Source organism: Neomonachus schauinslandi, chromosome 3 (assembly GCF_002201575.2).
Source record: "Neomonachus schauinslandi chromosome 3, ASM220157v2, whole genome shotgun sequence".
NCBI classification, from domain to species: Eukaryota; Metazoa; Chordata; class Mammalia; order Carnivora; family Phocidae; genus Neomonachus; species Neomonachus schauinslandi.
In genome coordinates, this window is record NC_058405.1 from 115,528,143 (window position 1) to 115,554,544 (window position 26,402).

A 26,402-nucleotide genomic window follows, 5' to 3' on the forward strand; every position below is an offset into this window, starting at 1 on the left:
TTTGAAATGCATGTTGCTACGGACTCAACCATAGCTTTGTATTGAGAATTTTATTACCATTATTTTAAACTATTTACTTAGAAAAAAGACTGTTGGCAAGAACTTTAACCTCATAGCTTACTTACCCTACTATATAACCAGGAGACAGAAAAACCTTTGAGCTTAAGTTAAGGCAAAGAACTTTTTAGGTGCACTTACTTCACTTGCAATGTCTCTGGAGGCCTTGGCTGCCCTGATGGGAATGGCATCCAGCCGCATATCATAGCCTTTCCTCTTGGCTTCTTCTAGGCCAAGTTTATATAGTTTCTGAAATAGACATAAATCATCATGAGTTTGATTTATAAAGTGCAGTATAAATACAATCTATCATACACCATGAATATATTGCTGACCTCACTGTAATTTATTTGGTTTTGTTTAGCCAGTAAAACTTCAGGAGTATCTGGCACAATGTGGACAGTGGTTTTATCTTTATCCCAAGCTTCTGTATAGAGGCGCTAAAGCAAACAAAAAAGATGTGATTAGTACAGGCTAGTAATGAATAGATACATAAAAATAATCTGTTTTAATAATCTGGTTCTTAATGAAAATAAAGATAGTCTGCTCTGTGAGTTGGTATTTATGACACCTTCAGGTCTAGATGTCTCGTATCAGTAGAAAGCACAGCACTTACTTAAAAACCACTTTAATACCAAGCAAAAGAATTAAATATGATTTTTCTTTTATAGAAACAGATGTCTATGTTTACACACACACACACACACACACACAAATACCCCCCTTCATGTAAAGACAAGACTTACATGGTTCATGGTAATAGCATTGTTTTTTGCCAAAACCATTGGGATGGAGTCCATAAGGCTGGAAAACTTGAATTTATCTGGGTGCTGACGGTAAATGTGATCACTCAAAATCTGGGTAGCTCTCTTGTTCTTTTCATCCTCAAGAGAGCCACTAGGTAACCAGCCAATGCCTCTTAGCCACTGAAGGTCAGCCTTGTACAAATTCTGAAATTATAGGTGACAAACCACTTAACATAAGCATAATAATATGCCCCGAAAGAAATAAAATTATATATTACATATTTTACTAGACTATATATATTTAGATGCTTGAATTCTTGGGAAATTTACAAAAGTGTTGTGAATCTATGGACTATTCAAATCAGAAGCATATTTTGGAAAACATTTTACTTTAGAAAGCATTTTAAATAGCAGCACATAGAGAATGATCCAACTCTTCTAGATCAGAATACTAGAGGCTTTCACCAAAGCAGGAGAATATTTGTTGGTTCTTTCTCTGTGGGATAATGGTGCCTCCAGATATTTGGGGGACTGGATGGGGCATGGGCATTAATCTAGGGACATAAAACTCAGTTGTGTAAACTCAACTCTGCTCACTTTAGGGAAAATTTGGTTCTCAGGAAAGCAGACATGATATTTAGTTGGCCAAAGGAAAATCTTAGACTCACATCACTCTGGAGGTCATAGGCCTGTCGAGCATGGGTGACATCATTCTGGTCAGGCAGGCATGTCCACTGGTGTAGGAAGTTCTTATAGTCTATGTCACTGACTAAGGTCTGGCACTTCTTGGCCAGCACCAACCCCAGCATGTCCACTGGGCTGCTGAACTTGGTCTTCCACTTCTCAAAGTCCTTCTTGTACTCCCTGTCACTCTGGACCTTGGCCACATGCATGGACCACATCATCTTGGGGTCATCTTTGATGTCCCGGGCTCCAATGTGGTGGCCAAGCTGCTTGCGAAAGCCTTCCTTGTACTTGTACTAAAGGAAAAAAATATGTCTTGTTCCTTTCAAGATTAACTTACATTACAATTACAAAGCACATGAACTCCACATATTTCACAAAGCCTAGAGAGCCACAGATTTAAGTCTTTTGATAGGAAAGATTAAAGGCTAACTCCAGGTACAAATTTCATACATAATAAATTTCATACAAATTCCAGCTACAAATACCTTGAGTTTATCCTCATCCCACACTACATCTTTGGGATCATTCCACTCTGTTTTAATTTGTTACTCCTTGGAAGATTTTGTTCAATTTAAGATTAAATTGAAACTTTGTTAAAGTGATAAATTGCAATCAAATCAATATAAACAGTGGAAAAAGTCTTACTTCACTGGCAATTTCTCGGGATGCTTTTGCAGCTTTGATTGGTATGGCATCAAGGGGAAGATCGTAACCTTTTTTCTTCAATTCCTCATAACCCATTCGGTAGAGTTTCTGTTAAGAGATGAAGATCACTTTGGGAAAAGCTGTTTTCCATAAACAACTGTAGCATAATGAATGCAATGTGCTAAATATTTTAAGAGTCCCTGAAAATAGTATCTGCTCTAGAATACTCAAATGTAATTGGAAATTATGCCCATTGATTGTTAATGATCCTATTTTAAACTTTAAAGCTCTTCGATTACGCAGATCAACAAAATTAAATTTCAGCTCTTCCCAAATACTTATGAGAATGAGGCAGAAGTAAATTGATAGAGAAATGAAATAAAATATCATTTAGGTGTTTTCCAATTAACTATGAGTGTTTCATTAGAAGTTTTTGTTAGAAAAGAGCCATGCCTTTCATGGGGAAAAATTATGCCTAATGGGCTGTCTCTTCCACGTAGCTAACACACTATAAAATAATCTACTTTACAATATAGGGCTGTCCGTAGTAGGATCCGCATCTGTAGGTAAGAAACAAAATCCTTCATAATTTTTTAAATCTAAGATTTTTCGGAGGAAACTTTAAATGTTAAATTTAAAAGCTTAAGAGAAATAATTTTTTTCTTCAGGTTTGTTACATAATGAAATATTTGAGAATACAGTTTAATGCACTTTGTCCAGAAACCAGATTGTTTAAAATGCCTATTGATCTTGCAATGTGTTTATATTTTAGACGTTTATGGCATTATTCGAATACCTTATTTAATGTTGAAGTCTCTCTATTAAAGTTTAGAATTTGTCTTTAAAATATTTAATTTTTACATCTACAGATTTCAGGAGATTCTTCTGACAATAAAAATAAAAATGGAGTTCTCCTGCATAGGTTTTTTAATGCTCATTCATTCGAAATTTCATTGAATTTCATGTGTGTTGGGTACTTTACTAGCTAAGCACTGCAGGCTCAATACAAATTATCTCTGACCCTAAGAAGCTCCCATCCACACACCGGAGAGCAATATAAACCATTATATTAGGATGATAGGTGTAATAAAGGACTACAAGGAACAGACAGCACAGACCCTCAACTCTGCCTGAGACAGGGAGTGCCTATTATTTTGATATTCAAGCTAAAAACCACTAAATAAGGAATCTAAGTCCCATGTAGTTTATTAATCAAAATCATCCAGACATGCAAATTTACTTCCAAATAAATTCATTGCCTTAGAAGCAATTAAAAGCTTTCTGAAAAACATGCTGAATTTGGAAACTTACATCACTTGTGTTGATTAAGTTTGCTTTAGCCAGAATAATGTCAGGTGTATCAGGCATGATGTGGATTTGAGTCTTGTCCTTGTCCCAAGCTTCTCTATAAAGCCTCTAAAATGAGAAATAAGAGGATTTCAGTGGTTTTGTTAGACTAGTGAATGACACCATTAACATCAAACAGGATCACTGAATTCATCTGAATTAAGCATTTTAACTGATAGCATAAGCAGGTAACTTAAGCAGAAAATAGGTAGTGTATTTTTTGACTTGTCTGGGATATAACTGCCTTTCAAAATATAAAGTGTGGATTACCTTTTCAAGGTTACAAATAGCCCTGCCCATTAGAAATCAATCCAAGTAATTAGAGTCTTTGCCGTGATCATCAAATAGAGCAGTTCTCCAATTTGCTTATAAACGTCTCCCTCAGTGTTTAACTGGGAGATAGCCCTTCCCTTCTCAAAAAATGACATATTCGAGGTATATCTAGAAATTAGGGAGATGCATTCCCTATGTGTTTTATTACTTATAGCTCTACCTTATAATAATTTGGGTGGATTAGGATCCCAAGAGAATTTTGTATGGAATTTATAAAAATCTCTTATATGTCCCAGAGCAATCCTCTGCTTTCTTTAACAGAAGACAAGACAACCCAAACAAAAATCTCATTGGTTTACTAAAACAAGGGGATGAAAGTTTGATGAAAAATAGAGAACTGTCAGAGAATCTCCTCACAAGATACTTAGCAATTACAAAAGATAAAATAGTAGTTTGACAGTGGAAAAACCTCACAACACCATTTTAACCAAGTGATCAAAATTAAAATGATCAGTAATGGAACGAATGGATATCATGTACCACCTGATAGGACATATGGAGGAGGGTACTACACACGATGTCCTGCTAAAAGTACAAAACCTGAATCGAATCATGAGGAAACAACAGACCCAAATTGAGGAAGATTCTGCAAAATAACTGGCCTGTACTCTTCCCAAATGTCAAGGACTTGGAAGACAAAGGAAGAGTGAGGAACCAGTCCAGATTAAAGGAGACTACAGACATGACAAGCAAATGCAGGGTTTGATCTTGGATTGGATTCTGGATCAGAAAATAGTTTTTATTTTGTATAAAGGACATTAGTGATAAAACTGAATTCTTTTTTTTTTTTTTTTTTAAAGATTTTATTTATTTATTTGACAGAGAGAGACACAGCGAGAGAGGGAACACAAGCAGGGGAAGTGGGAGAAGGAGAAGCAGGCTTCCCGCTGAGGCTCGATCCCAGGACCCTGGGATCATGACCTGAGCCAAAGGCAGACGCTTAACGACTGAGCCACCCAGGCGCCCCTGAATAAATTCTATATACTACTATTGTTTCAATGTTAATTTCCTGATTTTGATCATTGCACTGTGGTTTTGTAAGAAAATGTTTTGTTTTCAGGAAACGCACACTGAAGTATTTAGGGATACAGAGGCATCAATGCAGCAACTTACATACATATATGAAAGAAAAACGGGAAAAAAAGCAAATGTGACTAATGTTAACACTTGGGTAACTGGGATGAAGATATAGATATACATACATAATTATATTTATATATTTATTGTATATATTTAAATTATTTGTACTATTTTTGCAACTTTTCTGTATGCCTGAAATCATTTCAATATAAAAAATTTTAGAAGTCTCATTGGTTCCTTGGACTTGGCAATTTCCTCTTCAGGTATTCAGTGTGGGGGTAAAGGGGTTGGTGCTTTTCTCCTTCCTGCACATGCTTACTACAATCCACATAACCCAGAGAAGCTAAGATCTTCAGGACCAAAACAAAGCAAGGCTTGTCAATTTCCACATACATTTATCCTGGTTCTGTACTAATCTTTCTGATTAAGATCAGAGATTCTCAACCTCAGCACTATTGGTACTGTATACTGGAGGACTCCTTGGTTGTAGGGATGCTGTCCTGTATGTTTCTGGAATGTTTAGCAGCATCCCTGACTTCTATCCACTAGATGCCAGTAGCATGCCACCCTCAAGTTGTGATAACTGAAAAGGTCTCTAGGTGTTGCTAAATGTCCCCAGTGGGACAAAATTGTCCCTGGTTGAAAACCACTAAGTTGGACCATTTCTTCAATGGTATGTGTCATTTTCACCACAACCTCACCCCACCTCTCCGAAAAACAGAAAATACTAATATTTGTTCATCCTGAGATAGATGTATTGGTCTATTATTCAAAGGAGAAACAGCAGGCTCAAGGATCCAAGTGGCCTTCTTCTGAGGCCTGAGGGGGTATATATCTCAGCATTCCTAAAACCAGGGCATACTGTTGAAGAGGTCTGTCCTGAGGCATTTTTAACATTGATAAATTTCATGATTGAAGGTTTTTCTCTTGCCCGCCTTATTATTTCAGAGCTCTGTAAACAGCGCTGTTTCATGGAGAGAAAAGAAACCTGGATTCCAAAAGGCAGAGCTATTTTGCATAAATTTGTTGCTTTATTAGTCAGCCTCTTGGATTTAACTTACCATCATAAAAACAAAAAAAAAAAAGAAATGAAAGCTTGAATATTTATAATAAAGCTGACAGGTCAGCATTTATTATAGATTTTGGATATAAAAATTGCAAGAAGTCTGTGTGAGGTTGATTGGGAAGAGAGGAGCTACAATTTATCAAATGCTTACTAAGTTAGTTATGAGCTTTATGGTAAAACTAATATCTATGATAGGTGTAAAATATATAGCAGAAGTATTCAGATCCTTCTAAGACCCACACAATTATTATTATATATCAATTCAAACTTTCCTAACAGTTCCAGAGTCTCAATGCACATAATTCAACTTTCTGTAATTTTCAGGATTATGCTTCTGAGTAATGATGAGTACTCTTTCTCTTTGCATAGAATTTCTCTACACTGCTATCTTTCAATCATTTTATTCAATAAATATTTAGCATTACATGCCAGATCAGCGCTAGAGAGGGAAATAAGTTGAAGATGGGATATATAGATATATACCCACATACACACACGTATATATGTATAGTATCATCTACTTGTCTTAATTTGGCTAAGCTAAACACATTATAATCACTTGGCAGAAAATACACTCTTTATAACATTTCCACTTTGCCTGTGCAAAGTACTCAAAATCCTGCCCTCTCATACACTTTACCCTAACAACAACAACAACACAAAGTCTGGGTCTTTAATACATTCAAGTTTCAAAAAAAAAAAAGTATGTTTAATAGCTTTCTCATTTACAGGATGGATGGATGGATGGATAGATAAATAGGTAGAGAAATAAGTAAGTAAATAAGTAAGAAAGCTTTAGGTGATAAAAACTGATACTAACCCATTTTACATGACCCAGTATAGAGTAGTTGATAATTCAAATGAAGCAACCAATATTAAACACTAGGCTGTGTTGTGCTATGCCGTAGGATATGAGGCTATGCTATTCTACTAATTAATTAAGCAAATGCTATTGAGCACCTCCCAGTTATCAGGCACTATAATTTTTCTATTTATTTCTGAAGAGTTACTCACATCACTCCTATTTTTGGCATTTGTCTTTGCCAGAACTATGTCCATGGCATCAGGAATGCTGGTGAACTTGTTTCTGTCTGGAGGCTGACGGTATTTCTTCTCACTGATGATTTCTGAAGCCCGCTTGTTCTTTTCTGCCTCCATAGAACCCAGGGGACTCCATCCTATGCCTCTCAGCCACTCAAGGTCAGACTTATACAGATTCTGTGACAATACAAAGCACTCCATCAAAACCCCATCCTCATTTGGACCCTTGACTCAAGTGATTCTACACATTACAAACAGATGCATTTTAGATATTCAATAATAATTCCTCTTTTTACTTTGTCTCTCTGTGACTAAACAGCTACTCAAATGGTAATATATAAGTGAGTAATAATAAGAAACTGACCTCACTCTGCAGTTGATAAACTTTTTTAGCTTGAATAACATCATTCTGGTCAGGCAGGCACGTCCACTGGTGCAGGCAGTTTTTATAGTCTATGTCACTGACTAAGGCCTGGCACTTCTTGGCCAGCACCACTCCTAACATGTCCACTGGGCTGCTGAACTTGGTCTTCCACTTCTCAAAGTCCTTCTTGTATTCTCTTTCACTCTGCATTTTGGCTACATTCATGGACAGCACAAGCTTTGGATCATCTTGCAGACTCCGGAATCCAATATGGTGGCCAAGTTGTTTGCGGTAGCCTTCTTTGTATTTAAACTGAAATCAAAGGAATCAATTCTTTTATTAACAGAGATCAAGTGAAGCTCAACAATTTGAGTTTAATTAAAAACTCAATTTGCATTGTTTGCATGTTTGTTTTCCAAAACTGAAATGAGAAAAGGGATGTCCATGTTAATTTAGTAAGAAATGTAAGAACTTACATAGAGGCTTCCAAAAACAAAATGTAATGTAGTTGGTCATCAAGAGAGGTTATGATAAAAAATTCTAACTAGAGACAAAAATATATACCATGATGTGCTAGACATTGGATATGCTGACCTTAGGGTAACATTTGCTAAATCTCTTGTGATAGCCTTATGGGAGTGATCGGAAAGTATGGGCTGAATGGCCAAAGAATAAGAAAGATTCAGGACTTGATCAACAAGCCTCATAGTATAGATTAACTTACTAAGCAGCAGGATTTTTAATGGTTTGCCATATGGTTATGTCCTATAAACTTGTTTTGTTCAGGATCCATATCTTCTTGCACATATAGCTACAAATAGCTAAATATGTTAGATAAGAAAGAGAAATCCACAAGATCTCAACATATTGCCACAACAAGTCAAAATGAACTACATAAATTTAAGAAAAGTGAAATCCAATATTTAGATTCAACTGGGAAAAAACTGCATTAGTACTGGATGACAATCGTAATACTAACAATAATGATAGTAATAATAGCATTTACTTGATGCTAGATGCCCAGCATACATTACACTTCATGGAGTTAGGTTCTACTCTCTCGACACCCAGCTTCACACTTAGGTATATTATAAACACTCAGGAGTTTAGGTTGACTATAAGCTGAATATGGGCAAGCTGACAAAACTGCTTATAAAAGTAGTGTTAAAGATTCTGCAGGGACACTGATAAAAACAAGTCAGAAGCTTATTTACTCTGTCCTGACCTCCTGTGACAGGAAAACAACAGTAAATTTGGGGGCACTATTTTGAGAGGGGTTATGAAAAAAATAGAATAAATCACAAGCAGAGTGAAGGACTTTTAAAGAATTGTGAATATTCATAACACTGAAGGACTTAGAAAACTAAGGAGAATAAATAACCAAGGAGAATAAGTAAAAAACTTGTAATATGAAGAGCTATCAGGTGGAAGAGAAAATAAGCTACTTTGTGATGTTCTAGAACACAGACCTAGAGTTGATCAACAACATACTCAAGTTCAAAATAAGGAACTATATAATGACAATTAGAGATGATCCAACAAGGAAATGACCTGCCCTGAAAGGTACAAAAATTCTTTTATATGTAAGTGTTCACAGACCAGATGACCACCTGTTGGAGATGGAGAGAAGGCAGGACACTGAGTGGGAGACTGGATTAAAGAGCTTTTGCATTGTCTAACTAAATTCTATGATTCTAATTTATTAAGTACTCACAAAAATATCTCTAATTTCCTTAAATTTTATAGAATATAAAAACCATTCAAGGAGAGCCTAGGTGGCTCAGTTGGTTATGAGTCCAACTCTTGATTTTGGCTCAGGTTATGATCTCAAGGTCGTGAGATTGAGCCCCGTGTCAGGCTCTGCACTCAGTGGGGATTCTGCTTGAGATTTTCTCTCTCTTCCTGTCCCTCTGCCCCTCCCCCCATTCACTCTCTCTAAAATAAATCAATCTTAAAAAAAAAACCAATTGAAACTGAGAGGAGATATAATCTCTACAATGGTGGGAAAGTTCACGTAAAGTTAATTTTAGGGTAAGATTTTAAAAGGTTCTAACTAATGGTTTCACACAGAAAGAAATTAGGTACTATCAAATGTATAATTAGGAAATCACTGATGCTATTTCTTCAATTTCTAAATCATCTTCACCTCATGGAAACTACATAACATTAAATGTTCCTGCGGGAACATTCAAGCATCACTATTGCTGTAAGTTCTTCAGCATGCTGATTCATTTTAATAAGGAATTGACCTATAAGCCAGTGAGTGAGTAATAATAATCATCTTATTTTCCCACATTTCTGGAGTGCCACAATTTATTTAGAGAAAATCCTCCCTTATATTCTTAGAATTCATTGTCAGATGCTGTCTTTAGACACTCTTTTTCTCCAACCCAAGTCCTTGTCTTATTTTTAAAAATTTTAAGAGGTAGTACTTCCCTCTGAAATTCCAAAGTCCTCTGAATTTTTTGAGGTTAATTCTTAGAATTAACAAAATGACATGTTGATCTATATGCAGAATATCAAAGTCAAATATTTGTAAAAATTTAACTAATCAATAGGGATTGAACCTAGTTTATTCACCAAATTGACTATCCTTTCCAGTCATAACTAGAAGTTGCCTTGGAGAACAAATATCCCTGTTTTATGAACTTTGGGACCAGATATCCAACAGAAAGTTAAGCTCTCTGGACCTTAAACCTAAATTCCTGAAACTTCCTGCATTTTTTTATCCCCAAGCTAATTTATTATAATTATGTAGATGTAAGAATGGGTTAAATAAAAAGAGCTGGCATCTAATTTTGGAAATATGTGCATATAAAAATTTATCAACATCAGGTTGTTGAGGTTGATTTATTATCTGGCACTTTGAATTTGTGTAAAATAGACAAATAGAAAACAGGAAATTATTTTCAGGCAAGCAGGGGAAAATTGAAATCTCTGTTCTTCGTAATATCTAGAAACATAGCATCTTAGTGTAATGGATCTTATAGGTCCTCTGACAATCTCTATCCAGGAAGCTCTTATTTTGATATTGGATCAGTAAGAAAGAAAAGTGAATTTTCGGTAAATGAAGAGGGTAGGTAGGAGAAGATGAAGGGAATGGCATTACATTTTGAAAGGCAAGGCCTATCTGTAAAAATAGTTACCAGCATTAAGATACCTGATTCAGATAAAATATATCATAAAAGCCAAACAAGCCAAACTTACATCGCTAGCAATGTCTCTTGAAGCTTTGGCCAACTGTACAGAAATTGCATCAAGTGGGAGATCATAGCCTTTCTTCAGAGCTTCTTCCCATCCAAGTTTATAGAATTTCTGGAAATTAAATATATAATTTAGCATTATTCAGTATATATTAAAACCCCAATGGAATACTGAAAAAAAGTTTACTCAGAGAGTAGACACCAGATTCTATCATCTACCTTATCTCTAAAGATATGGATAAAACCAAATCAAGCTGTTTTAGGGAGCACTGACTTAGCATTACAGGATCTTGCTTCAATTTTCTGGCTCTGAGAATAGGCTCAGTTATGAGAGACACAGTACAATTCTAGAGTAGCTTTTCTGTTCAGACACAATTTGGGCACATCAAGTGTATCAGGTCCTTTCTTCCTGCTGTTAAGTACAGTCTAGGCCCACTATTTATTCACAGATGTTAAAATAATTGGTAATCAAATATAAACAATTGAAAGTAATCTAGAACTTACTATGTGCCAGGTACTGTGTTGAAAGCCTTACATGGAAATTTCTCATTTGGTCCTCCCAACAATTCAATGCCATAAGCACTATCATGGTCCCAATTTTAGGGATGAGGAAACTAAGGCTTAGACCTGATGTTATGTAACTCATAAACGGCAAAACCAAAACCCATACCAGGTCTGTCTGATGCAATATTTTCTTTCACCAATTATCTATTGATTTCCTACTCTGTGCCAAGTACAATGAATACCAAGATAAACAAAACAAGCACAGTGCTTGCCTCCATGGAGCGTAAGAGTCACAGCTAAAGCTCTTGCTTTTTAAGCACCATATTCTGCAGCATCTCTAGCTAGCCAGTTTGAGTCATCCATTTCTATTGCTTCAGCATTTACATCAATTATTTACCATTACATCATTTAAAAAGTTTAACTAGTTTCAAGCCAAATTTTTATATAACTTTACCTGACTATACAGAGTTTGATTCTGCTTGGCTTGTAAAATATCTGGAGTGTCTGGCGTCACATGAATCTTGGTTTTATCTTTGTTCCAGTCAACGGTATATAAGTGCTAGGAAGTTAGGAGAAAAAAGACATTTGATATTTGAAGGACAAACAGAAGAGAAAAAAAAGTAACAGAGCATTTGAATGCACTCAGTTTGAATTAAATTTAGTAACTAAAGTGGTATATGACTCAGAAAAGACACCAAAAACAAACTCAGGTTTTTAAAAAAAATAATATTTTGGATATTTTCTATCTTCTAGAATTAATTGGAAGTCCTTAATATATAAGAATTTTTAAAAACAAATGATATCTAACTTAGAAGGTCAGGGGAAATAAAAATAGGAGGCAGAAGAAAATGATGTAGGGACATGCTCTGGAACAGTCTGTCACTGTCCAGAAGTGGTGGACCCAAACCAAATTTCCCAAACAAGAACCAGAGGCTGCTAGCCCTGCCTTGCTGGGAGCTGTAGGGAAGGACAGCCATAGAGAAGGATGGCTGTCTACCTTGTTCATGGTTTGCGCATTCTGTTTGGCAAGAACCATGTCCATGGAGTCACTCAGCTTCTTAAACTGGAAGTTGCTAGGATGCTGGCGGTACTTCTGATCACTGGCATATCCAGTTGCTTTCTTGGCCTTCTCCACTTCTAGGGAACCAGCTGGACTCCAGCCAAGCCCTTTGTACCACTCATTGTAGTCCTGTTTGTATTCATTCTATAAAGAGAAGAAACAAATTCTACTTTACCTTATCAATTACTTTACTTTTATCAGTTCAGACACAAAAGTGTAGCATAGAAGACTGTGATCTCCATTCCCATGCTAGGAATCCAACCATCACCCAGAAAGAAGAAAGAAGAGAGACTTACATCACTCTGTATGTGATTCATATTCCTGCTCAGCTCAATGCTCATGGCATCTGGAAGGAGGATGTACTTGTGAATCAAATGCTTGTAGTTGGTGTTGGTGATGTTGGCTTGGGCATCCTTGGCAGCCGTGACACTGAGCATGTCAGCAGGGGTATGGTAGCTGGTCTTCGTATTCTCATAGTTTTTCTTGTACTCCCGATCAGATTGCATCTTAGCCACTTGCATGGAATGGACTAATTTGGGATCATCCTCAAGGCTGCAGAAACCAACCATCTTCCCCCTCTCCTTTTCATAATTGTATTTGTATTTATACTGTGAAAAAAATTAGTTTATTAGAGCAATTCCCTTGACTAGAAACATTCTAGTATAAATATTCTGTATTTCAGATAAAGCGATACTTGTGTAGAATTTTATAGTTTATAAAACATGTTTTTCACATTTGTTTAACTTGATACTCACAACTATATGTTGTGAGGTAGAGAGCAAAGTTATTATTACTGCCCCCCATTTTACAGATGAGTAAGCTGGGACCCAGAGGTGAATGACATGCTAAGGTCACTAAGGATTAGAACCAAGAACTTAACGATGATCTACCACACTGACTTCCACACGTACTCTCTTGTTGTACTCTGCTGTCAGGGTTAGAGATCTTTAGTAGGTGGTAACAGTACAGCAAATGAGAGAAAAAAGCAGAATGTTCTAAGTTTACTGGTGCCCTAAGAAATCATCCAAGCAGTCTTTTACTGCAGAAAACAGGCTTAGTTTATGACATACACAGTATCATTGTAGAGTAGCTTTATATTTGTGGAGCTCCTTTTCCTTTAAGACTTTCTATACTGGCATAATGGGGAAGAAATTTTACTATTTATCACTCAACTTCTTTCTACAGAGGGAGGATCCTGATACATGGAAAGCTTCTTATTCTGCCTATCTCCTGTGAGTTTGAGTGTGCAAGGTAGGGGGTAGGAGGCTCAGGGAGCCGAATTACTACAGAATAGAGGGAAAAGAATTTTGAGATTTCAGGACAATGTAGTAGTGGCATAGGGATGGAAGTGGGAAAGATGAACTGGCATAGAATATGAGAGAGAAAATGTCCCTGGGGCAGGGGGTGCTAAGGAAAGAGTATGCTGAAATGTGTTCCTCCCATTACCCCCCCAAATCACTCATAGTCACTGTGAAAGATTTCTTGCAGAAACAACCAAATGAAAGAACTGAGTTTCATACAGGTGATACGTTACGGGAATGGGGAGCTGGTACACCAGCTCTCTGGAGGGAAAAAGCCCTGATCGGTCATGTTTGTCAATCTCTGTGGTGTAAATACTCCCACCATGGCTGGTGTCAAGCTACCAAGAATTTAACTACTGGCTTGCAAAATTCCTGATCATTTAACAATCAGCTGTCATCAGTCCAAAAGATCAGCATCCCCAGCACACCATTTAATGAGACATCCTGCTACGAGGAGACTTCCTAAGATACAGGAAGCAAGAACAACCCAAGCCTTTCACCAAGAAAGCTTGGTGAAGGGCTTTGGATTTCTACAGGCAATAGCCTTGGGGATGGAGTTCAAAGAAAATTCACCTAGATCTCATGAGCCAGGGAGCACATAGGTATGTGGTCATAATGTGGTTAGCATTCTGGTTTTTTGTTTGTTTTGTTTTTAAAGAAATACCAGAGAAAACAAAAGAGCAAACCTAAAAAGCATGCACAGAATAGAAGGAGGCCATTCTTAGCAGGCACACTTTTCCCCCTATATCTTTTCCACTGAGCGTTTCCAAAATTCAGCCCTTATTATTTTGGTAAATTAGGGGGAAAAAAACCCAGTCAGGTGAGTGCTTTCCTTCAGACTTACATCACTTGCAATATCTCTTGAGGCTTTGGCAGCTTTGATAGGAATCGCATCGGTTCTGAGATCATAGCCTTTCTTTTTAGATTCTTCCAAAGAAAGTTTGTAGAGTTTCTGTAAAGAAAGGCAAGGGAATAATGTTCTTCTAAATAAGAAAGCCTGGGTTTATTTGAAAAGAGTAAACTAGCACTGTGGCATCATTTTTGTTTTTGAGAATGCTTCATTGGTGGTTTGATGGCTAAATGTTCTTACAAATAACAAAACTGTGTTTGAAAAAAGTCTATTACCCACCAACATATCTTCAAGAAACCACCAGGAAAAGTAAAACTTAATGGTTTCTATTAGGTTGTAAATATGCTTTTTAAAAATGTGAAAGCCAAGTAGATTCTCATTGATACATTTTTCTCAATTAAAAGAGAAGACTACAAAACAACCATACTCTTACATCAAAAGAAAACTTCACTATTTTGCAATCGACACTTTTATTTATGTAATTGTGTGGATTCTACAATCCAAAAATAAGTTATCAATCACAAATCCCTGTGTTATTCAAGGAAAAGAGAAAACACTGGTAGGATTATAGAGATTTCCCAGCAACCATGATTAGGATGAGAAAGAAAGTGAAATAAAGCATTTATGCATTTTCTAACACTAAGTGTTGAACATTCCTTGTTGTGGAGCTTGCCCCAAATTCTTCAAAATGTTCATCTTCCCTTCCCACTTAACTTTTCCCAAGACCCCTTCTTTAGGACCATCTCAAAGCCTTGGTGGAGAGACTTCAGGAACCAGGTCCTAGGATTCTCACTTCCTTTTTCTCTTTTGGGGCCCCCAAGCCCTTCTCTTCCTGCCAAGTCTCGCAGTTTGAGAAGGAGTACCTGCCCCTAAACGAAATCCAACTGCCCTTCAAATTCCTAATTGCTGGGGCCCAAGTCCCATCCACAGGCCTGCTCCAACTCTTAGCAAAGCAAGATTAGAAGGAGAAAGATTCTCATTTGTGGATTCCTACTCTTATTTTCAAAACATTCACTCTTATGATTGAGAGACATTAATTAGTTTATACTGGTTCAAATAAACTAGGGGGAATTATACTTACATCACTCATATTAATTGCATTTGCCTTTGCCAAGACAATCTGGGGGATATCGGGCATAATGTGGACTTTGGTCTTATCAGCCTCCCATGCTTGTTTGTAGAGATGCTGGGAAGTTTAAAAAAAAAAGTGAAAGTTAGTATTTAAAGATCTTAAAAGATGCTCATTTTGTGTGTGTGTATTTATATATATAATTGTACATAAATATCAATATTTATTAGCTAGATCTTATTTTTAAAATTTAAATTGAAAAGGCGCTAATTCAAACAAGACAGTGGAGAGGATAGAAGATGGAAAGTAAAATGATGCCAAGATGAGAATCATAGAAATAGCAAATGCTACACTGAGAGATGTCTGGGTGATCATCAGTTCAATCCTCTTATAGCAGAGTTGAGAAAATCATAGCCCAGAGAATCAATGCACCTTGCCTAAAGATACACAGCAGGTCTGGGCCATCATTTCCAGAACTCTGCAATAAAAGGATGATGATTCTTATCTTGGCATCATTATTCTGAAATGATTAATAAATCATTACACTGAAAAAAATGAAAGGTTTAACATCTAAAAAATAAATGTGAGCTTGTGATAGTTTAAATACTAAATCTTAAAAGGGACACTGAGATCTGTGCCTTGTCTTTTAGGCAAGTCCCTGTCCAAGAGATCGGTCATCTTGACAAATCTGTTGTCTCTCTCAGAAGACTCCAAGGGATTTACTTGGACACTTAGCATAATACAGCTCTCTCTAGTGCAAGTAGGACCATCATTTTCTTCAACTGCTTAATGTTAAAGTCCAATTTTTTTCTTTTTTGCTAATCAATGGCATTTCAAATTATGATCCATACAATATAACCAATGGTGCTGCAATTATTTTATTATTTATAATTTAAAAACAGAAGTCCAAGGTAGATGTGCTTTTGGGTCTTGGCATCTATCATGGATAATAAATTTAAAAATACAGTAAGGCTTTTCTAAAGGCTGGAATAATTAATGATGCAAGGAACTACTTGTAGAGAACAACTGCTCTCGTGATTTGCCCAGAGAAGGTCCTGGCTCGGAATGCTTCTATAGCCACAGGATCTAGGAGTCTCCTTCGATTCCATCAAAGCAGCTAGGAAGCAGGGTGGGCTGCAACACTCAGCAGTCAGGCAGAAAATCTGCTGATTCAGCGTCGTGAACTTCTACTCAACCTCACTTTAGACAAACAAGACTTCTTTCCAAAATTTGTATGAAAAGGAACGATTCATATTTATTTTCTTATGTCTGTTGGACAGAGTGGTTCATTGAACATTTAGGGTGCCACTAATTAGGACTAATTTCTATCTTTTTTTAACCACAAGTCCCTTTTTCAAAGCTGAATAAATATTAACTGTGATGTCCTAAAACTATTAGCAAAACCTGTAGATCAAATGTAAGAAGGCCTGGCTTTTTCCTGGTGCATAGGAAATATTACACTGTTGAAAGACTCACTTCATTCATAATTTTTGCATTATTCTGGGCCAAAACCATGTTCATTGAGTCCATCAAAGTGGAATACTTCAAAGTGTCTGGGTGTTGGCGGTACTTCTTTTCACTGATTATCTCCATGGCTTTCTTGTTTTTCTCAGCCTCCAGGGAGCCCAGAGGGAGCCATCCAATGCCCTTCATGAAGTCAACATAGTCAGCTTTGTACTGATTCTGCAAAAGAGGAAAAGTTCAGGGATCAGAAGAAACCAAAGCTGCCAAGAACCATGAGTGGGTATTCAACAGTCCCTAAGTTCCACTTTGGTTTTCAACCAATAGTATATCCAACTCCAACTATTTTTGTCCCTAAACATTATCTTTTTTTACATTTTTTTGCATGAGAAATTAAAAATAAGCAGTAATATCTTTGTGATTTGTTTTCCTCAATGCCTTCACAAGGAAAAAATGCTAAGAAATACCAACTAGATTAGCTATCATGTGACAATTATCTCGAGAAAGGTGACTATGCTGGTTTATTTTTTTTCCATTCTGACAATCTCTGTTTTTTTAATCTGTGCATTTGGGCCATATACATTGTTTTGTTTTGTTATTTAAGTTCAATTAGCCAACATATAGTACATCATTAGTTTTTAATGTAGTGTTCAATGATTCATTAGTTGCACGGGATCTGATGAGCACTGGGTGTTGGCCTAACTTTCTTACAAAAATTCCCAAGTTCTCTTGGTTGACAGATGACTCACTGGGACTCTGGTTCTTTCTTTCATTGTAAGCTTTGATCACCCACCATTGTTACAATTCCCTTGGGTATGTCAGAAACCTCACTGGTACTCTGTACAAATTTTGCTTTTTCCCCCCTCAATTCTGCTATTTTCCTCTACAACTCTAACTCAGTGGCTTTTATATGGGCACTATGTACCTGCCTAGCAATTAGGAGCTCAGCTCTTACATTCCTAAAGAGAAACACAGGCTTGGCGTTACCTGCCTTTGGCTCATAATTTAAATTCCTTTCTCTCAGCCACCAAATAAATGGCCTGTATAGCTGAATTCTTGGCTCTACTCTGTGCCTTCCTCACATTTCTTCCAATAGCTTCCACCTCCTCAATGTTCCATCTGCAAGTAATGCAGGCGATTGCAGAGTTGGAAGAAGTGGAAGCTGGTTAGGAGTGATGGCAGGAGATAGCAAGTGACTGGACTTCCTGACCTTCCTCTTACTCATTTACCAGGAGCCGTTTTGGCTTCAGACTCTCTTTGCTTGACATGTTTCCTTCAACATGTTCTCTGAAACAAATTTTCATTTGCCCTAGCTGAACCCAGTATCCACCAATCCTCACAGCAATAATGGTAGAAAATAAGACTTTGGTTTCTAGAATGCATCGCCTTTTGTTAAAAGAAAGAAATTCCATCTAAGGTAAAAAATAAACAACTTGGTGGGAAATTACACTGGAATTTCTTTCAGGATTTTCAAAATGTCCTCACTAAGGGTCATTCATGATTTGCTTATTAACTACAGTCAGTGTTCTGCAAATGATGTGGCTGTCACGTACATCACTTTGAATCTGCATCATATTTTTGGCCAATTCAAAGCCCATGGCGTCGGGAAGCATGTTGTAGGAATGGATCACATTTCTGTAGTTGGCATTGGTGGCCACTTCCTGAGACTTCTTGGCTGACACCACGCTCAGCATGTCCACTGGGGTGTGGAAGGAGGTCTTCGATTTCTCATATGCCTTCTTGTATTCCCGGTCTGACTGCATCTTGGCCACTTGCATGAAGTGCACCAACTTGGGGTCGTCCTCTAGGCTCCGGAAGCCAATGTGTTTCCCTTTGGCCTGTTCATAGGCTTGCTTGTATTTGTACTGTGGATGGGAAAGGAAGGATGGTGATGAAGTTAGTGAAGGAAAGAGAGCAAAATATAATTCATTAGATGCCATTAGCTTTGTCAAAGGTGTATGGTTTTAGAGCTTGCAGGGGCAGGGAGCAAAATCTTTTTACTTCAGATTTCTTGCCAGACTTGAGTCCATAGAAAGAAAATGATCTCAGAGTTAATCAAAGAGATGCATGAATAAGTTGTTTCAGGGTGCTTTAGAAAGCAGCTTTTCCCACTCAGCTGTCTCATCAGAATAGGCTACAGGCACAATTCCTCACGGTGCATCTTTAATTCAGGAAAGAGCCTAATCAAGGGTCTCTTGGGTAAAATGTGTAGACTGCATCTGATATTTGCTCAGAATTGCCTATAAATGATTTGACTCTCTAAAAGCAACTTATTTTAATAAGACCTAGTCACTTTTTACATCAAATAATGAACAAACGATTAGAGGGTCCTTGGACTGGGTGAAGAAAAATGTCTTGTGTGTTCCACGGATGAGGGTCTCACTGACACTGGGTAGGGTTGACTGCAGCCCTTGAATACACACACACACACACACACACACACACACACACGAACTTGGCTCATTTGCTTCTCATTCACTCAGCCTACAGAAGGCCCAGTGGAAGCACTTACATCACTGGCAATGTCTCTACAGGCTTTTGCAGCCTTTATTGGGATGGCATCAGGCCTCAGGTCATATCCTTTCTTCTTTTCCTCTTCCCAGCCAGCTTTGTATAGTTTCTAAATAATGAAATAGAATAACACCAGTAACTTGTTATTTGGGTTAGAATGGGAATCCTGATTTTGACGTGGTTGGCATATAAAAGAGACATTCCATAAATATTAGTTTCCTCGAACCTTCTCTCCCACTTTATTGCTGTTAATCTACTTACATCACTCATGGTGATTTGGTTCATTCTGGAAAGTAAAATGTCTGGAGTATCGGGCATGACATGAATGGTGGTCTTGTCTTTGTTCCATTTTTCAGTGTAGAGCCTCTGCAACAAGGAGGACAGACACATGACTGTACAGCAGGACAAGTTTGCAATAGTGCTATCAACAGAAAGAGGTTTCTCCACGATAGAAGAGATGAAATCTGATACTGGCAAATGGATGGCATAGCAAGAAGACAGGCTGATGAGACTGAACCACAATGAGGGCTAAAACCATCCAACTAGGGAACCCTCTTCCACAAAGACAACACATGCCATCTTGCCCCAACCTCACACTACATGGAGTTTTGCAGTTCTGTCACACCCTCAGCGTGGTGTGGACAGCCAGTCTGAGGGTCAGTGTATGTGGGAGCTCTCTAGACATGATGAACATTATAGAATGCCCCCTCCCACCACGACTACTACTACCACCACGACTGTCATAAAGATAAAAATGCTGATGACGATTATAGCGGCACCTCCAGGGTTCAAGGGTTCACGGGCTGAGACCAGCAGGCGAGTTCTTACCTTATCCATATTCAGTTTGTTACTTTTGTTAAGTGCTTGTTCTACTGTGTCCATGGCATAGGTGAACTTCAACTTCTCAGGGTGCTGGCGATACTTCTTCTCACTAAGGATCTCTCCGGCTTTCTTTGCTTTCTCCACCTCCAGTGACTCTATGGGGATCCAGCCGATCCCTTTCATCCAGTTGGTGAAGTCAGATTTGTATAGATTCTTTACAATGAAAAAGGAAATTTTCATTTCAGAGAGAGTCAGAGCTTGGGTTTCTTTGGCTAGATGACTTACTCATTATCAAAGAGAAAAAAAAAAAAGGAGGGAGAAGAGAATTGCCTGCTTTTTATGCCCTACCATCTTTTGGAAAAAAAAGAATTTTAAAAGTGATTGCTTTCAGGGGCTCCTGGCTGGCTCAGTTGGTAGGTCATGTGACTATCTCAGGATTGTGAGTTTGAGCCTCACATTGGGTGCAGAGATTAAACATAAAATCTTAAAAAAAAAAAAAGTGATTGCATTCATGGTGGTTTTGAACAGGAAAACCTGACCCAATAATTCCTTTATAAAACTTAACTTTCTTGGAGGAAAAGGTAAAAGAATTTTACACAGGAAAAGATATTACATTGCACTCATTTCAGCCTCTTGGTTTTTCACAGGATACATCATGTACTGTCTAACACACACACACACACACACACACACACTAACCAAAAAAAAAAAAATTAAAGCTATATATAGTTCAAATGAGTGAAATTCTAAAACTCCAAATTCTGGAGAGGATCTCTAATTATAGTGAGTCCAGCCAGGTTTAAGATGAAGTAAATGAAACTGCCAATTTCTTGTTCTTCCCTCCTACCAGCTAGAAATGCATAACTAATTCTATGCCAATAATCTGTTGGCCATTACATACATCACTTTGGATCTGCATTGCATTCCTGGAATGCTCCACATTCAAGGCATCAGGCAGCAGAGTGTAGCTGTGGAAGGGTTGTTTGTAGTTGGTGTTGGTAACGACCTCCTGAGATCTCTTGGCCGCTGTCACACTGAACATGTCCAAGGGTGTGTGATACCTGGTCTTGCTGGCTTCATAGCCCTTTTTGTACTCACGATCGGACTGTATTTTGGCCACATTCATGTAATGGACCAGTTTAGGATCATCCTGAAGACTGAGAAATCCAATCTGCCTGCCTTTGGCTTTCTCATAAGCCTCCTTATACTTGAACTATATGAAAAAGAAGGACAGACAGAAGTTTGATAGGGTCAATTATAGGAAATGCTTCAGTGTCAGACTGAATTTATATAACAGATTAAGCAATAGCCAAATTCAGTCTGAATCCAGGTAACATCTAAATTTTTTAGTATTTTTAAATAAACAACTGGTAAAAAATTTCTAATGGAGGGTCTTGAGATCTGCTCTGGGGATAATTAAGAATGGGATAATTTGTGGTTTACATCTAGATTATTCATAAATAGATTCTTTGAATATTCTCAAAAGTTCCTGAAAAGTTTATTAAGGACTTAGTGTATATTTATGATCTATTTCCAAATAATTTGTATTACTTTATAAAGTACTTGCATAATCCTGAATAAATTTCAGCAAAGCTCTTATACAAATTAGTTTACTGGACTCCAAATGAATGCGTTCTTACTCTATCAAGGTATTATATCAATTCATATGAAAATATAACTTAATTTATAAAAAGTAATTAAGTAGGTAAGTAACTAAAATCCTGTCATTTAATCTATAATTCTTCCTGGTTTTCCTATTTTACTGGATTTTTTCTTTGTGAAAATTATATTGAAAAATTGTACTCTTTTAAAAACTTGGAGCCTTTTTTTTTGATTTAGTGACATTTTAGTATGTCAAGGCTTTTTTTCTTGAAAAAATCCAAATAAAAAGCAGTTTCCAAGTTCATAACAATGACACCAATGACAATTCCAACTATTTCACAGTTTAAAACAAAGAATTTTCTTATTTGTACTAACTGTATTGAATTTCTAAAGATTTTAAAGTAATATAAAAAAAATCATTGGTACTTAGGATATTAGGAAATATTTTTATAATTTTTAATTTATTTCCTAATACGGCTCATATAGCCTCACATACCATGTAAAGATTTTAAAAATATAGAGAAGTTTTCTACTTTCAAATTATACTTACATCACTAGCAATATTCCTTGAACTTTTTGCAGCTACAATTGGAATGGCATCTGGTCCCAAATCATAGCCCTTAGCAAGAGTTTTCTTCCAGTCTGCTTTATAATGAGACTTGAAAAAAGGAAAGAGTATTTTATTATTCTACTTAAGTATATTCCTATATTTCCAAACTTTTCTATAATAAGCATGCAATACTTTAATTTTCTTGTATTTTTTGTAATGAAACAATTAAAACGTAAAGAAAGATATGAATACTAAAATTAAAAATTCAGATATAGTACCACCTAGATTTGATCACTCTTAATGTTTAAGTATTACTTAAAAAGCAGGGAAAATTTTTAAATAAACCAAAGGCATAGAAATGAATATCAAAAAATGTTTATTTGGAGATAAAAGAGAGCCTAAAATGTTAGGAAAAATGACTAAGTCATCTTTTAAGAAATGAATGATCTTATCTAGGTTTGGTTATTTTTTAAATTAGAATTTACCAACTTTTTTTTTTTTTAAGCAAAAGAAACAATTCATAATGGTGAATTTAAAGATCACTACCAATTATGTATCTAGACTACCCAAGAGGCTTGTTATGTGCAAAAAAAGTTTCTCAAGAAAATTACAATAAACTTTTATACAAGTTTTAATAACTGAAACAAGTTATATAAAGCAATATTTGTCCTTATTACAGACTATTCATGACTGCACTTTCCAATCTTGTATATCTCACTTTGTTCCACTTTCTAAAAAGTGCAATACAACCTACTAGACTGATTTTATAACCCACTAATGAGTCAGAGTCCACAGTTTGGAAAAGCCTGAATCAAGTGAAACTTTATGGTAGCTTCTAGTCTCATATTCTATGATAATGGGCCAATCTTTAGACTACTGATTCAAAAATTGGCCCCCGGACATGGAGGGCAAGGCAACACTGAACAAAGAGGGAGCCCACTACAGATTGGTAGGTGGCAGGTTTAATAAACGAGGGAACTTACATACAAGGCTTGTCTTGGGCAGCCACAAGACAAGTAGCTCTCCTCACCTGCCCACCACAATCTTAAAAGTTTATACAGAGCCTTAACTGGGTTTAGTCACGGATACCATTCAGATGGTCTCAACATATTGCTCTATCAAGGCTGCATCCTCTAAAATGGCTCCCACTGTAGGAACGGTGTACATTCCAAGGACAGGGGTAGGGGTGGGGAGCCTCTGCCCGGGTCTAGTTCACGAGTTAACCAGCGGTCATGTCTTCTCAACGACCTCTTCAAACAGAGACTCAAAAGATCCACACTTGGTTTGCTGCCCTTAAAATTCCACTGCTAGAGTTATACAGAACTGAAGAGGCCCATGTTAGCAATATTAGACTGGTTCCAGCCCAAATACTCACATCACTCATGTTGAGGGCGTTGACCTTGGCCTGAATAAACTGAGGTAATTCGGGGTCCATAGTGTATTTATGCTTCAGTTTCTCCCCCTCCACCTTGTAGTTCAACTAAAAACAAAGGAGGCAGAATGCAAATGTCATTAGCTGACATGACGTCCGTTTCATCAAGTACACACCCCTTTAAAAAGGAAGATTATCATTTGTGTTTTTCCATATACAAGCCAAATACCTATACTACCATACGGCAGGGTGTGGTAGGATAGGTATTTGCTTAGTCCACCAGTATTTATTGGACAGCACTATGGGCCAGGTAGGGTGATAGGTTTCCGCATGTAAAGTGTTGACAAAGACAGACATGTCCTCTTGAAGGTTAGAGTGCAGTAGAGGAGACAGAAAATAAAAATGTAAACTATGAGATAGAGCTAGAATGTGTGATGTGTTGTAAATAGAATAACTTTAGGAAAGAAACAAGGGTAGTCAGCAAAGGCTAAGGAGATAACATTTATGCCCAGATTTGAAGAAAAGGGAGGGGTCTAGGCCAAAGCAGAGCATTTGGGGCCCTGAGTCTGGAAAGGGCAGGGCCAGCGTGAGGGACTGAAGATAGCATGCATCACGGGGCTGGAATGTGCTGAGGGGGCCCCACAGAATTAGGATGGGGAGCAGGGGCACAGAGCTGAGGGCCTTTTTGGCCAAGGTAACAAGTTTAGCTTTTAGGTTCAAGGAGAAATTACTAAGAGCTTTTAAGTATAAGAGGGCTATGATTTACATTTTAGGCCCGTTCTTCTGGTTGTCATGTGTGACCCCAGGCTGGGAGGCCAGATACCAACTTACTGCAGTTGTCCCCATGAGAGGTATGGAAGCCCTAACTAACTGCGGGCAGCTGAACGACAGACAAGTGCCCCAGGGGACGCTGGGAGAGACCGAGATGCACTGATGCCGGGATCACGCAGGGAGGCATCGGTGGTAACATCAGGTAGATGTCGATGGCATTTATTGGGATGGAGAATACAATGCGTGAGTGTCCAGTTCTCCTAGCTAACTGGAAAACCACAGCAAGAACAAAAGAAATCAGAAGAAGCTCCACATTTATCACTACTACAATAGAACTAATCTCAAAATATCTGTGGTAATGTGACAACAGAGACTGGCCTGAGAAAGAAAATCCACGGATAATTCTCAAATCCGAGCCAAGCAAAGCCTTCCCCATCTTCCAATATCTGGGGCTAAAAACACACCACCTCTTCTTTTCTTTGTTTTTACCCACTGCTGAGGGGAAGCGCTGAGCATTGTAATTAGGCTCTAAGAATAAGGGTCCAGATAGACCTGGGCTTGGAAATGAGGTTCAGCTGACTCTGAAAGTAAACAGCTTACCTCCTCCCCAGAGGCCTGTCTCTGGCTTGCCTTTCAGAACATCTAGCTCTTATGCAAGAGGATTAGGACATTATGCCTTCTCCCCGTGTAGCTAGGTAGAACTGTTGCAACTCAGAGGAATAAATAGCTTGGTTTAGAATTCAGATGGAATCATTGATAATAACAGTAATAATTTCATTTCATTTCATGTGTATAATGATAGGGGTCTGCTTATAAATAGCACAGATTCTCTACATTTGGAATATAAAACAAATTTGGAAAATCCTCCTTCTCTCCTCCCTATTCTCTTTATGTTCAAGTTCCAAGTTGTTTTATCAACTGAAAGCAGTTGAAACGCTAACAGAGATGTACCTTCACATGTTGAATTAAGGATGGTGGAATGGGGGTTATTCATGGATTAAACCCCCCTTAGATTTATTTATCTATTTGAGAGAGAGTGCGAGAGAGCATGTGAGCATGAGTGGGGGGGGGAGGGGCAGAGGGAAAGAAGAGAGAGAATCCTCAAGCCATCTCCTTGCTGAGTGCAGAGCCCGACACAGGGCTCAACCCTAGGACCCTGAGATCATGACCTGAGCCAAAATCAAGAGCCGGCTGCCTAACAGACCGAGCCGCCCAGGCGCCCCCGGATATCTGTGATAATGTGACAATAGAGAAATAAAATCCCCAGATAATCCCAGGCGCCCCTGGATAAACCCCTTTGAAGGGAAACCACTCACATCACTTAGCTGCTTCGTGTTCTGCTGAGCCAAAACCATGCCCATGGAATCGGGCACACTTGTGAACTTGATGGTATCTGGGTGCTGTCGATACCTCCTCTCATTTAAAGCATCACCTGCTTTCTTGACCTTCTCAACCTCCAGAGAACCAATAGGGATCCATCCAATGCCCTTGAAGAAGTTGTTATACTCGTCTTTATACACATTCTGTAAGAGAATAATCTCATGTGAGGAGTTATCCTACAGAATACTCAAAGGATGTCTCTGAAATTTGCAATTCTACCCAGATGAAATGAATAGCAACGCTTCCAGATGCTCATGTCTGGGAAGCAGCTTTTCACTATGTATGCCACTGAGCTTCTTACCCAGAATTTGGTAATAAGAAAAAGCAGTTCTGTTGTTAGAGTGTATTATATGACACAGAGGAAATCTAGGGCACATATTTCTGTGGCTAATGCTAAAAAAAAAAATTGTGTCTCTTTTGACAATAAATTGGGCTTTCTTTTTTATTTCACTGAAAACCCCACAAATCTGAATTTCACCCATCCTGTCCACCTAGGCTATTCCTAATCTCAGCTGGGGAGAGACATCTTTGTTGAGCGACAATAAATGAACACCGTATATTCTCTTACAGAGGATGATTC

General features: G+C 37.7%; 1 protein-coding gene across 1 annotated transcript in view; it reads right to left on the reverse strand.

Annotated features, from left to right (window-relative positions):
• Positions 1-26,402, reverse strand: part of NEB (nebulin) — a 200,218-nt gene that overhangs the window by 119,379 nt on the left and 54,437 nt on the right. The window contains exons 36-58 of the mRNA XM_021702909.2: positions 25,759-25,965; positions 23,675-23,779; positions 22,300-22,407; positions 21,049-21,360; positions 20,154-20,360; positions 19,587-19,691; positions 19,327-19,434; positions 18,368-18,679; positions 16,830-17,036; positions 15,366-15,470; positions 14,279-14,386; positions 12,430-12,741; positions 12,071-12,277; positions 11,528-11,632; positions 10,574-10,681; positions 7,367-7,678; positions 6,976-7,179; positions 3,447-3,551; positions 2,136-2,243; positions 1,472-1,783; positions 804-1,007; positions 393-497; positions 199-306 (exon numbers count right to left, since the gene is read on the reverse strand). Of these exons, the coding sequence (XP_021558584.1) occupies positions 199-306; positions 393-497; positions 804-1,007; positions 1,472-1,783; positions 2,136-2,243; positions 3,447-3,551; positions 6,976-7,179; positions 7,367-7,678; positions 10,574-10,681; positions 11,528-11,632; positions 12,071-12,277; positions 12,430-12,741; positions 14,279-14,386; positions 15,366-15,470; positions 16,830-17,036; positions 18,368-18,679; positions 19,327-19,434; positions 19,587-19,691; positions 20,154-20,360; positions 21,049-21,360; positions 22,300-22,407; positions 23,675-23,779; positions 25,759-25,965 (4,074 nt within the window). The remainder of the gene's footprint in view (positions 1-198; positions 307-392; positions 498-803; positions 1,008-1,471; positions 1,784-2,135; positions 2,244-3,446; positions 3,552-6,975; positions 7,180-7,366; positions 7,679-10,573; positions 10,682-11,527; positions 11,633-12,070; positions 12,278-12,429; positions 12,742-14,278; positions 14,387-15,365; positions 15,471-16,829; positions 17,037-18,367; positions 18,680-19,326; positions 19,435-19,586; positions 19,692-20,153; positions 20,361-21,048; positions 21,361-22,299; positions 22,408-23,674; positions 23,780-25,758; positions 25,966-26,402) is intronic.